Source organism: Puma concolor, chromosome D2 (genome assembly GCF_028749965.1).
Source record: "Puma concolor isolate L17-30 chromosome D2, mPumCon1.1.hap2, whole genome shotgun sequence".
NCBI lineage: Eukaryota > Metazoa > Chordata > Mammalia > Carnivora > Felidae > Puma > Puma concolor.
Genome location: NC_141677.1, coordinates 54,722,886 through 54,736,260, shown reverse-complemented (window position 1 = coordinate 54,736,260; position 13,375 = coordinate 54,722,886). Strand labels below are relative to the sequence as shown.

General features: G+C 38.1%; 1 protein-coding gene across 2 annotated transcripts in view; it reads right to left on the bottom strand.

Moving 5' to 3' along the window:
• Positions 1–705: 705 nt before the first annotated feature.
• PDE6C (phosphodiesterase 6C) overlaps positions 706–13,375 on the bottom strand; it is a 45,562-nt gene continuing 32,892 nt past the window's right edge. Inside the window, exons 16-22 of one of the 2 annotated variants that reach the window (XM_086680396.1) lie at positions 8,691–8,791; positions 6,846–6,968; positions 6,647–6,710; positions 4,492–4,566; positions 4,293–4,376; positions 3,766–3,922; positions 706–1,602 (exon numbers count right to left, since the gene is read on the bottom strand). In XM_086680396.1, the coding sequence (XP_086536522.1) occupies positions 1,541–1,602; positions 3,766–3,922; positions 4,293–4,376; positions 4,492–4,566; positions 6,647–6,710; positions 6,846–6,968; positions 8,691–8,791 (666 nt within the window). In that variant the 3' untranslated portion in view covers positions 706–1,540. The remainder of the gene's footprint in view (positions 1,603–3,765; positions 3,923–4,292; positions 4,377–4,491; positions 4,567–6,646; positions 6,711–6,845; positions 6,969–8,690; positions 8,792–13,375) is intronic. The other variant, XM_025918449.2, reaches the window with a different exon arrangement.

Below are 13,375 nucleotides of genomic sequence, written 5' to 3'. Positions count from 1 at the left end.
CAATGGCGGCACATCTTTGCTCCTCAGTTTGCTTTCTAGTGAATAAGGAGGGGAAGTTGTTTGAGCTGATATTTTGTTGTCAAAAATTACATAAAGGAAGAGTTTCTTAGGCAGTTTCTAAAATAATCATAAAAGTGGACTTTGAAAATTATTGTAAGTAATGGAAATCAGGTATACGTGTATTACCTACTCAAGGTGACGAGTTTAATAGACAACACTCATTCGGGTGTATATATTCAATGAGTTTTTTACCCTCTAAATATATTTTTTTAACTTTTGGGCACTCCTCATTTATACCTGTTTGTTATGACATTTATTCAAAATATTATTCATTCATATTTACTGAGCACCTACCTTGTACCAGGCACTACTCTAGGTGCCAGGATAGACTTAGGAACAAAACAGACAAAAATAGACAAAAATCTTTTCCTCTCACAGACCTCACATTTTAGTGTGAGAGTAGCAATCCTAGGATTCTAAATCTTAACATTTTTTAAATTGTCCTTAGTTTCTCTTGAGAAACCAATATTTAGAATGCCTAGTACATAGCTATAGTAATCATTTTTTAAAAATAATCTCTGTTGAAGATTGTCACAGACTGTTATAACTGTCTCTGTTACAGATTTGCCAAAAGTGGGTGTGATGTTCACCTTTCCATTGTCAAGGATAAAAAGTGGAAATAGATGATAAGCATTTCAGATAGAATAACATTTGATGTCCTTTTATTTTCTAAATAGTATTTACAGGCATTATAAATTCTATACTGTATTTACTCTTACCTTAAGACACGTTGATGAGAGATTTTTAGTTTAGGAAGGAATTTGAGGTATGAATTACAATTATTAATGTTATGGGCTGAATTATGTCCCCCCCCCCCCCATTCATGTTGAAATTCAAACCCCCAGTACCTCAGAATGTGATTCTATTTGGAGACGGTATTTAAAGAGGTAATTAAGGTAAATGGAGATCATATGAATGGGCCCTAATCCAATATGACTGTGTCCTTATAAAAAGGAGATTAGGATGCAGACACACAAGATGGAAGACTTTGTGAGGATACAGGGAGAAGATGACCATCTACAAGCCAAGTGGGGAGAGGCCTCACAAGAAACCAATACTGCCAACACCTTGGTTTTGGACTTGGAGCCTCCAGAACTGTGAGAAATTTCTGTTCGAGCCACTCAGTCTGGTATTTTGTTACGGTAGCCCTAGCAAATGAATACTATTAATAAGGACCTTTAAAAAAAGAATTGGTGACTGGTTTCAGGATTGTATATTTTTAATTTAAAGCAAATTGGCACCAAAAATGCACTTGTTTCCGTCTTGTGTTTTCCACTTCTGTTGAACTTTATTTTACCCTCGGGGTTTCATGCTAGCAATAGGTTTTCTTTTGATGGTCACAAGGGTAGTTTATCTGAAGATCCTTTTACTCTCTTAGTTCGTGGTTTGCTGAATGAAATTCGCAGAAGTTCTTTTGCATGTTTTCTGTTTTTCTTCAGAAGTAGAAACAATATTTGAAATTTAGACCAGTTGGATTATATTACAACATTAGACATGTTTTGGACTTTTTGTCATCACTGCCACCTCCTGAATCTTCTGTGGCTAGCAAAAAGAAAAACAGTAGTATTGGGAATCAGTGGACCCAGAGTATTTGTCTTCTAACCCTCTCATGACCAACTTAATAGCCTAATTAATAGTTTTAACTTATAACAAGTACCAGTGGTTTGATCATTTAAAAACTTGAAATCACATTCAGGGTTGGTCCTTTTGAAAAAGAGAATCTAATAAATGATTAACCAATTAACATCTGGTTCTCAAGGAAACCACTGATCTGCACAATCTGGGAGTCTAAGTTGTTACTTTGTGCCAGGTACTAATGTTGCCTGAGAGTACAAAATTATGTTCTTGGGTCACAGAGACTTCTCAGGGTAGCAGGAAAAAAAATTCAAAAGGAATTTTTATGCAAATAAAGTATAATAGATCCATATCCAATATACTGAATACTAAAAGAAAATGTCAGGAGACACTTAACCTGATATCCTGTTCTTCATAAAATTGAGATAAGGATTAAATTTACTTGTACTAGGAAATACCTTTGCTTTTCACTTGGATAGTAAAATTTACCACTTCTGTTATCTTTTTGAAGTGCAAATCAAATCTTATTCTTTTCCCATTTAAATCCTTTTAATGATTCCCCCTTGCTCCTGTAGAGGACAAATCCTCAAGCAAGGCCTTTAAGGCCACACTTTCCTGCAGAACTGTCTTACCAGTTCCCCAGACTCCAGTTACACCCGTTTAAGTTCTACAGTTGCATCAGGCTTATTTCCACCTCAAGGCCTCTGTTGTCACTTCCTCCCCAACCCCACCTCCTTTCTTTGCTTAGCCAAAGCCTGCTGTCTTCAGAATTTAGCTTAAGCATCCTTCTTCTGGAAAGACTTCCCATGTGGTAGTTATAGATAGATAATCAATTGTTCACTTATTGGTTTAATGTCTAGCTCCCCTACCAGGTGGTAAGCTCTGTGAGATAAGGACCCCAACTTTCCCCAGGCCCTGCCTAAACACGGGGCCTTATACAGAGCAGATGCCCAATAAATACATTGCTGAATGGATATCCAGAAGTCATAAACTCCTACTTTTATTGTGTTGAAGGACCTCCTTAACCTTTTAAGCAAAATATTTTCTCCCTCTATGAATTTTTAAAAATACCACTAAACACAGTAGAATCATCTAAAAGGTATGTTGTATCTTTTGTTTTACAAGGCTCTTCCAGACACAGATGATTTCTTTGCTAAACAGAATTTCTTACAAAATCTTTTGAGTGCTGTCAAGACAGAATACAAAATCATGATGTTAGCATTCCAATTTCAAGATGACATTTGAGTCATGTGATAAACTCATAGTTGATCCCAAGCATCTTAACAGTGGTTTCCTGAAGATACTGTTAAACCGAACAGAGTGACTTTAGGAGTAGAAACTTCATTGGGAAAAACAGCACAATATGGGAACATTCGAGGCATAGTCTCAAGTCACCCCATTCAGCTGTCCAGCTTTACTTCCATGTAGGGCTTCCTTAAGTCTGGAAGGGAGGCTGGAGATAAATCTTCTCATTACATACACAAGAATTTTGAGCTCAGAGAGGTGAAGCAAATTGCCCAAAGCCTTATAGCTAATGCATAACGTTAGGACTAAAGTTGTTTTCTCACCTAACCCTGATCCCACTGGTTCCATGACTCTTGTATTTCTAAAAACTCAGTATTCTGTGGATGTACCCAGGAGCCACCTACTAGAGTGGATAAAGAAGCCTAGCCCCAACCCCTACTTCAACTGGACCAGTCAATTCCTCCTGGAATTATTCATAAGATCTTGTTTTGGGGGAGGAAAAATCTCTCAAAAGCACTAATCAACTTATTATAATTACTGGGAAAGCAAGTCTCCTGTTTGCATTTACTTTTTATGGTTTTGTCAGTTGAAATTAAGCTCAGCCTGACTTCTGGCTACTTTACAATGAGCAAAAACAGATACCATCTAGGGGTGCCTGGGTGGCTCAGTTGGTTGAGAGTCCGACTTTGGCTCGGGTCATGATCTCACAGTTTGTGGGTTCAAGCCCCGCGTCGGGCTCTGTGCTGACAGCTCGGAGCCTGGAGCCTGCTTTGGATTCTGTGTCTCCCTCTCTCTGCCCCTCCCCTGCTTGCCCTTTGTCTCTCTCTCTCTCTCTCTCTCAAAACAAACATAAAAAAAAAAAAAAAAAAACAGATTCCATCTAACCTTTTGCAGCCATGTTTCCTTCTTCCTGCTTTTTTGTCTCCTCTTCAATTACCTTCATCTTTGCATCATATTCATCAGCTAGGGATTTCCATTCTACTCTGTTGTTCTGAAGACCAGTCAGCATTGGTGTGATTTCTTTGTGAAACCGTGAGAACTCCTAGCGAGAATTTCAGGTCAGAAACATAGTCATAGTTGATTTTCAGTACTTTTCATATGCAGAAAAGGAACTGTAAGGAATTATTACAGTGCTCAGAGCTGCTAGGATGAGCCTAACTCAGGGCCTTGGGAACAGGAAAGACAGGTGCTGTTTGCTAAGTACGTCTGGGTCTGTTCAGTGTGCTCACTTCTAAATTCTCTTAGTTTTTATTCCACCCCTGAATGAGAGATTAGGATAATTCCTCAAGCTACTTTGGAGAAACAAGGACACCCCTAATGGCTTTCCATGTGGGAGACTCAATTTTGGTAACAGTTTGAAAGAAAAACCCTAGTCCAGCTGATTATACATTTTACTCAATTCGTTTACTTACCTTGTATACAAAAGTACAAACAAAATCAATAAATCCAACTTGAAGTTTGGGTAGTTCGTCTTTTTTGTTTCTGTCCATCATAGGCTAGAAAGAGAAGTACATTCTTTAAGGATAGTTTTCTAAGACTCAGGGAACAAAAGAGACTGATTTGTATCAATAATTTGTAATAAGTAGTGTGTTTCTATGTCAAAGTCTTTACAATAGGCTGTTGCTGCAGCACAGTCCTCTCCAGATCTCCTTGTTCCCAAAATTCATTTGCAACCAGAAGTGCCACCTGCAAGTAAGAGTAAGACTCGGTTCATGAAAGTGACTTATTAGTAGAGAATTTGCATTTTATCAGTGTGAGTGACATTTCAGGATAGCGTTTATATTAATGCCTGAGGTGTTGTCACACCATATGCTCTTTGGTATTAAAAAGATGTCATCTACAGATTATATTGAAATGGCAAAGGGGAATTCCTCTTCGTGCGTCAGTGTTCTAGGCCCATTCTTGGAGTACCTGTCTCCTATTTGCTATTGCCACCACTTCTCAACAATAGAAAGGGGAGATGGGAGAATGTTTAATTCCATTACATTTTGCTTCAAGCTCTAAAGCTTCCCATGCCCTCCTTTTGTCCTGCTTCTCTCTTAGCATCTAGCATGTGTGTGCACATCCACGCACACACGCGCACACAGATTAGAACACAGCTTTACTTGACTACAGTGTGAGGACATTTGAGGGAAATTTTATATATCTTTAAAAAACCCAGTATCTATCAAGTTCAATGATTATCCACTAGCTGCCTTACATTGACATGAACCCAGCTTGCCAGGAAGAATAAGATGTGACCACCTTCTTTAAGATGCTCACAGTCTAGTAGAGACAGTTCTGTGAACTATGTGGGGAAGTGCTGTGGATCAAGAAGGGAGTAAAGAGGAGGGGAAGACGATCTGCTGAGAGAAAATTGAACATGCAGAGCTTAGAGTGTGAGGCAGTGAAGGAGAGAGAATGACAGGAAATAATGTGGTGACTGTGAGTTAAGGACAGGTGGTGACAGGCCATGTAAGCTTTGCTAGAAAGTTTGATTCTCTAGACCAGTGATGCTTATTCCTGGAGGGGTAGGGTTCCTCCAGAATGCGCTAGTGGCCCGGGCAGGTGGGGGCCAAGAGAGATTTAAGCGAAAGTAACTTTGTTTTTTCTTTTATATAAAGCGCTCTCTGTACAACTATTGGTGGGAGGTGGGGGTGGGGGGTGGACTGAAAGCTTGAAAATCTCTGGCAAGGGGGAATTTAGAAGGCTTTGAAGCATGGGAGTGGCTGAGCAGAACTCTGTAAATAATCCCAGCAGCCACTCAGAGGAAGGCTGGGCGGTTCAGGATGAGGAAGGATCACTCAGGAGGATCCCTGCCACCACAGAGCTGATGGAAGAGGGTGGAAGTCTGACCTGAGGCTGTGGCAAGGGTGACAGGCAGGAATGGGGGAGATGAACTTCAAGCAAGGCCCCAGGTTTCTGGCCGGGGTGACTGTGCAGATAAAGAATAAAGGAGAAAGAGCAGGCACGTCAGGATGGAGGAGCACCAGTGTATGGTTCGGGATTTGATGGTTCCAATGATTCTGTCTTTACTAATACAACCCACATTTATAATTGGACCCAGTGAATTCTGGCCTTTCTTCTGCTTAGGGTTTTCCCTAGATGTCACTGAGGGAAAAAGAAGCTTCTTTCATCCAGTTAATAAGAAATAAGTAGTAAACTAGTGGCTCCTGACTCCCACTCCCCAAGGTTGGCAAAGAACTTCCAGGGAGGGCACCCTTAAACATGAACTTATTACAGATGGTGCCTTGTGATAATTGACAGCACAGTGAAGAAGAGGTTGTGGGAGCAAACCACCCCTGCTAGGGGAAACCACTGATGATTCATCTTTGCCCTGTGCTGATTGATTCTACTAAAAACTCAGACATTCCCTGAATAATTTTATATAGTTCTTGCAGCTTGTTCAGTGATAAGGAATTCTTTGCAGAAAGTATTTCTTTCTAAGGTCCCTTCTCTTTGCCTTGTTCTGGGCAGAGACCAAATGACCTATCGTGTTATTGACATCTGTGAGCTCTTGAAAGCTATTTGCCTTTCTTCATTAACAGAAATCCAACAGGGAACATTTTATTTTTGTCTTAACTTCTCAAGTTTCTTTTTTCTTTTCAAATTATAAACTGATGGTTTGTTCCAGGGTAATGAAATATAGTTGTATACAAAATATATAGTCATATAATTGCTACCTATAATAAAATTCCAAGATTGCCAGAATCTTCACATTCACCCTTACATGGGACCTAGACTGCATCTGAGAATGTGACAGAAAAGTAAACGTAACTGTACTCGCCTGACTTTGTACCTCCCAGGGTTTGGTTATAGCTGACAGATCACATGCAGTCATCATCATTGCCCTTAGAAGAAAACAAAAGTTGTTAAAATAGAAAGACACAAAAAATAAGGTGTTTTTTTTTTGTTTTGTTTTGTGTGTGTGTGTGTGTTTGTTTTTTGTTTTTTGCCAAAAGAGGAATAAAATTATGACTACTCACATTATAACCTCTTTTTTGGTTGGATCAATGGTTACATATTTGACGGCCTCTTCCTCGGTTTCCATTTTTTCACAGGCATCAACAATTTTTTGAAACATGGTTCTCTTCCTAAAAAAGATACAGCTGTGCAACGATTATAGCATATAAGACCAGAGATTTAAAAAAGTATCTTTAATATGTGCTTCTCAGAGTTAAAGTTCCCACTTTGCATCAGATGTTTACATAGTGGATCTAAAGGGTCTGGGAATAAGAGACTAAATGGCTGCTAACCGTTGGCACAGAAAGGGTTTAAGACAGGAAAACCACCAGCCACAGAAAGGGAAAAAATTGGTAAGTTTGAATACATTAAAGCTAAAAGATACATGTGACAAAAGAGATCATAACATAAACATAAAGGCCACAGGCTGTGATGAGACGTAATGCATAAAAGCAACAAAAAAATCAGAACCTAAAATACATGAAAAGATACTCAACTTCACTGGTAAACAAGAAAATACAAATTTGAACATCAATAAGAAGCCATCTCACTGTCAAATTAACAAGATAAATAAGTGTGTGCAGATCAAAAGTAGTCCAGAGAAGAGGTAACAGGAACTCTTGCACACCGCTGGTGGGAGTTTAAAGTACTCAGGAGTGCAGTTTTGCAATGCAGTATAAAACTTAAGATTTGCAAATCTTGTCGCAATCCCACTTCTAGGTACGCACTTCAGAGAAACTCTCACGTGTACAAGGACATACGATGTGGTATTGTCAACAATAACGAAAAGTAGGAAATGATCTAAATGTCCATGAATAGAAGAACGGCTAAATTAATTATGGCATGTTCATAAAGCTGAATATACAGTTCAAATGAATGAACTGGATCTTCATTTACCACCAAGGTAAATCTTTAAAACATATTGCATGAAAAAGCAAGTTGCGGAAAAGTATGTACAGGATGAAACCATTTATGGAAAATTTTAAAACACACGTAACAATACCATATGAAAACATGGATGGAAAGGACAGATACACAGCATCAGGATGATGATGACTGTGAGGGGAAAGGGAGGGGTTTTTCATGGTAGAGTGGGTTCGGATGCCTCGATTGCATTTTTTTTTCCTTAAAAAAAAAAAAGACCTCAGGTGTGGCAAAATCTTAGCATTTGTTGAATCTGGGTCATGGATATTTGGATATCAATTATATTCTTTCAAGTATCTGTCTTCATCTTTGAACTATTAAATAGTTTTTTAATTAAGAAGGATCAGAGAGGCACAATTTGATACTACCCATCTAAGTCATTAAATAGTTGGATATTATAACTAGTTCACCTTGTCCTAATCCATTTTGCCAAGCAACTCTATAGTTCACTGACAAAATGGGCAGAAGCTGGGAGTACCTGGTCTCCTTGGTCATTTCTGTAGTGCTCTGCTGTACATAACTCAGAATTATGTGAGTTTGGTTAACGTGCATCCGTATGATCAAGGTTTTTTAGCTCCGAGTCTCCAGCAGAATCAAATGTCTGAGCCTGCAACTCTAAATACCAGACTCTGGACCATGATGACTCCACCAGACCAAAATGCTCCTCAAAGGCTTTGCTGCATCACCCTTCTGGCAGGTACCCCAACTTCACCGTGCATTCCTCAAACTTCTTCAATAACAAACTAATCAACAGCAGGGATTAGTTTTTTTAAATATATTTTCAGATGTCTAGTAAACTCACTATCAGTACCTTGAAGGTATTCTACTGATGTTCCAAAAGGAAAATGAATAACTGTTTGTGTGAATAAGTGCCTTTTGACTTGAATGCAGTGGATCATTTATGTGAGGCAGAAACACATAGTGTAGGGGCGTTCTGTACTTACTTGAAGTATAAAGCCAGGTCAGTTGCTATTATTGCAACTTCAAACAAATGAATAACTGTTTCAAACTGGCGTTTATTTAGGTTCTGGAAGATGTTTAAACTCTGTAAGATAAAAATTCACAATAAAGTGCAATCATTAATTTGTCTTGGTTCAACAAATAAGCCAAACTATGTTTAACAAAATAAAGATTATTGGCACAGAGAGATGAAAAACTAGGTCTTTCTCTCATGTTTTTTGTTTTCAGCTTTCTCTTGGATTAAATTACCACTCTACTTTGAGTAAAGTAATTTAAACTATAAAAGTAGATACTATTAGCAAATATTCATATAAGCAGTGTATAAGTTTGGGGAGTAAATAAAAGTGTTTTCTCCCAGGATCACTTAAAAATATAACAGTAGACTTAAATTTTGCTTGTATTAACTGAGGAGATTTAATAAAGAATATGTGGTACATCCAGTTGTTAGACATGCTGAATTATCCACCGGATAATTTTTGAGTAATCACAGAAGTTGCTGGATGACTTCAGAAACTATAAATTATACTAGTACTCATGTATATATGGGAAAAGATAATGAAATCTCTCAAGTTGTTCTTAAAATATTTTCTTGCAATTATATTTTACAAACAACTAGACCTTTCTTCAGAGAGTTTCCCAGTAATAATCTCTTCACATATGGATCAGCTTAATAGTGTGATAGAAAATGAGAGTAAATTTGGCAGTGTGTGCGTGTATATATATATGTGTATGTATATATATATGTATATGTATATGTGTATATATATGTATATGTGTGTGTGTGTGTGTGTGTGTGTGTATATATACATATAATGTTTTTTATTTATTTTTGAGAGACAGAGCAAGAGTGGGGGGAGGGGCAGAAAGAGAGAGAGAGAGACACAGAATCCGAAGCAGGCTCCAGGCTCTGAGCTGTCAGCCCAGAGCCTGACGTGGGGCTCAAACCCACAAACCGTGAGATCATGACCTGAGCCAAAGTCGAACACTTAACTGAGTCACCCAGGGCACCCCTTGGCAGTGGTTTTTAAAAGGTTTCATATTCCAATATGTATCCTTTTGATGATTACATTATTTTAAGCAACAAACTACACCGAATAACCACTGATAATATGGAAGCCTAGTTAATAGCAGTGTAATAATATGTATTATTTGAAAAAGGTCTCATATTCCAAATAAATCACTTTAGGCATACAGGCCAAAGGACAGATGTATAGTAGTTTTGCCACATGAAGTTGATAGTCATGAAATACATACATATACCCGAATTGCATTCTTGTCTTTTTTTCCTCACTCATTTTGACAGTCATCTAAAAACATGGACAAGTCTCCAAACTGAAAACCTGTCTTAATTCTATACTCTTTTTATTTTCTCTTTTTTTTCTTTCATATCTAAGGATCATAAAAGAAGAGCTTCTACGTGGTTTTTTCCTTTTTTAAGTTCATTTATTTTGAGAGAGCGTGAGCACACGAGCATGGGAGGGGCAGAGAGAGCTGGAGAGAGAGAGACTCCCAAGCAGGCTCCTCACAGTCAGCACAGAGCCTGACACGGGGTGGGGGGGCTTGATCCCATGAACCGTGAGATCATGACCTAAGCCAAAATCAAGACCTGGACACTTAAGTGACCAAGCTACCCAGAGGCCCCTAAGTGATTTCTTTTTAACCTATAGATACAGATTCATATTAAAAATCCTGCTCTGATTTATATTAGTTGGTAGAAAGCTCTTGACCAAATTTGTGGCCCATCTCTTATCCCTTTCACTGTACACATTTTGGGCCTTTACTATGGCCTCGTCTTAGTTTTATTTTTCCAGTAACCCTATTTTATTTTTTATTTTTTAGCCTGATATGTATTTTCGAAAGCTCCAATAAAACCTTTTGGGAACAAATTGAGTAACATACACACATATACACATGCCTTTTTTTTTTTTTTTTTTTTTTAAGTAAGCTAAGGCAGAGCCAGTGATCAGAGCAGGAAAGATGATCAACACCAAGACATCAGATGACGTTACTAAAATATGAAGAATTAAGTATCAGATGAGAATCTATGCAGAAAAAACAAGTCACATGTAAGGCAAAAAGATTGGCCATATATACCTCTTCAGGGCAACACTTCAATGCCAAAAGACAGTGAAGCAACGTCCTCCAATTTCTGAGAATAAGTGTGACACAAGACTATATGTCCAGTCAAACTGATCTTCAAAAACAAATGTAACAAACAGGTATTCTTTTTTAAGCATGTACTTAGATTAGCCTCTCTTAGAAAAACTACCATTTGACAAAAGTCTAGCCCATCAAGAGGTGAGTGAAAATAAGATACACAGGAATGGAGAAACCATAATAAAAGGATTGATTGTAAGTATTGGGCCCATTTAAATATAGAATTACGAATAAACAATTGTGTTAGAGCTAGAGAATATTATGCTAAGCGAAATAAGTCAGTCAGAGAAAGACAAATACCATATGATCTCATTCATATGCGGAATTTAAGAAACAAAACACATGAGCAAAGGGGAAAGAGAGAGGGAGAAAGAGACAAACCAAGAAACAGACTCTTAACTACAGAGAACAAACTGATGGTTAACAGAAGGGATGTGGGCTGGGGGACGGATTAAATATGTGATGGGGATTAAGGAGTGCACATGTGATGAGCACTTGGTGATGTATGGAAGTGATGAATCACTGTATTGTAAACCTGAAACATATAACACTGTGAACTAACTGGAACTTAAATAAAAACTAAAAAAAAAAAAAAAGGTTAGGGGTGCCTAGGTGGCTTAGTCGGTTAAGTGTCTGACTTCAGCTCAGGTCATGATCTCACACAGTTCATGGGTTTGAGCCCCATCTTAGGCTCTGTGCTGACAGCTCAGAGCCTGGAGCCTGCTTCAGATTCTGTGTCTCCCTCTCTTTTTGCTCCTCCCCCTGCTCACAACATCTCTCTCTCTTTCTCAGAAAATAAACATTAAAAATTTTTTTTTAAAGGATAAACAACTCTGGAAATTATTGAGCAACATATGAATTTATAAATATATAATGGTAAAAAATACTAATGATAATAAGTACCTTACAAAATGGAGGTGAAGATGTTGGAAGCAGCATTTTAATTGTTTCATGTTTCATAGCAGTGAGTTAGTAGACAATATAAAGTTAATACATATAGTCTAAAAATATCAAACATCTAAATGCTGAGCTATGGCTTTTCACAATTTTTCATAAGTCCTCTGTTGTTCATTTTAGAGGGTTCTTTAAGAACTAGTATCTCTTGGGGCACCTGGATGGCTCAGTTGAGCGTCTGACTTTGGCTCAGGTCATGATCTCATGGTTCATGAGTTTGACCCCTGCGTTGGGCTCTGTGCTGACAGCTCAGATCCAGGAGCCTGCTTCAGATTCTGTGGTCTCCTCTCTTTCCTCCCCTCCCCCACTCAGGCTCTGTCTCTCTCTCAAAAATGAATAAACATTTTTTAAAAATCTTTAAAAAAAAACCACTAATATTTCTTGTGATAAAGACACAGTATCTAAAGTTCTGCAATCACATTTCTAAAATGTTTCTTCCATTAAATTTAAATAGAATTACACAAAAATAAATGGAAAACTACTCAACAATGAAAAGGATTGAATCGCTGGTGTATACAATACTAATCTCAGAATTATTACTTTGCATGAAAGAAGACAGCACAAAAGAGTACCTGTATAATTGTGTCTATATAAAATCTACAAAATCTAAACTATAGTGACTAAAAGCATTTCAATGGTTGCCTAGGGCTGGGAGCAGAGAGAGGCCTGCACTGCAAATGGGCATGAGGAGTGGTTTGGGGTCATAGGAATATTTTATGTCTTGATTGTGGTAGTGGTGTCCTAAGTATATAAAATTGTATAAACTCATATAATTGTACACACTGAAAGGATGCAGTTTATTGTACATGTATCATACTTCAATAAAGCTGATTTTAAAAACATAACTCTGGGGGTGCCTGCGTGGCTCAGTCAGTTGAGTGCCTGACTTCGGTTCAGGTCATGATCTCACCATTGGACCCCCAAGTCGGGCTCTGTGCTGACAGCTCAGAGCCTGGAGCTGCTTCAGGTTCTGGGTCTCCCTCTTTCTCTGCCCCTCCCCTGCTCTCTCTCTCTCTCTGACTCTAAAATAAAGAAACATTTAAAAAAATAACTCTCTGGGGCACCTGGGTGGTTCAGTCAGTTAAGAGTCCAACTTCGGCTCGGGTCATGACCTCACAGTTTGTGAGTTCGAGTCCTGCATCAGGCTCTGTGCTGACAGCTCAGAGGCTGGAGCCTGCTTTGAGTTCTGTTTCTCTCTCTCTCTCTGTCCCTCCCTTGCTCATTCTCTGTCTCCCTGTCTCTCTCTCAAATATAAACATTAAAAAAATTTTTTAAATAAAAACCAGAACTCTGACTTTAAAAAAAAGCTTGAATACTATGATCCCATCTTTCTAAAATTGTTTCTCTCCATCCTGCCTGCATACCTTCACAGGGTGGCTGATTACAGTTCATTAGGTGTTAATGAAATAGCTATTTTTGAGTTATAGAATTTGAAATGAATTTTTTATATTTATTTTTAAATTTTTCCCTGTCATTGAGATTTAATAGTGAGCAAGTGTAATTTTTACAACCAGTATTATTAATTTTGAAAACATAGAAACGTATAACATTCTATTTG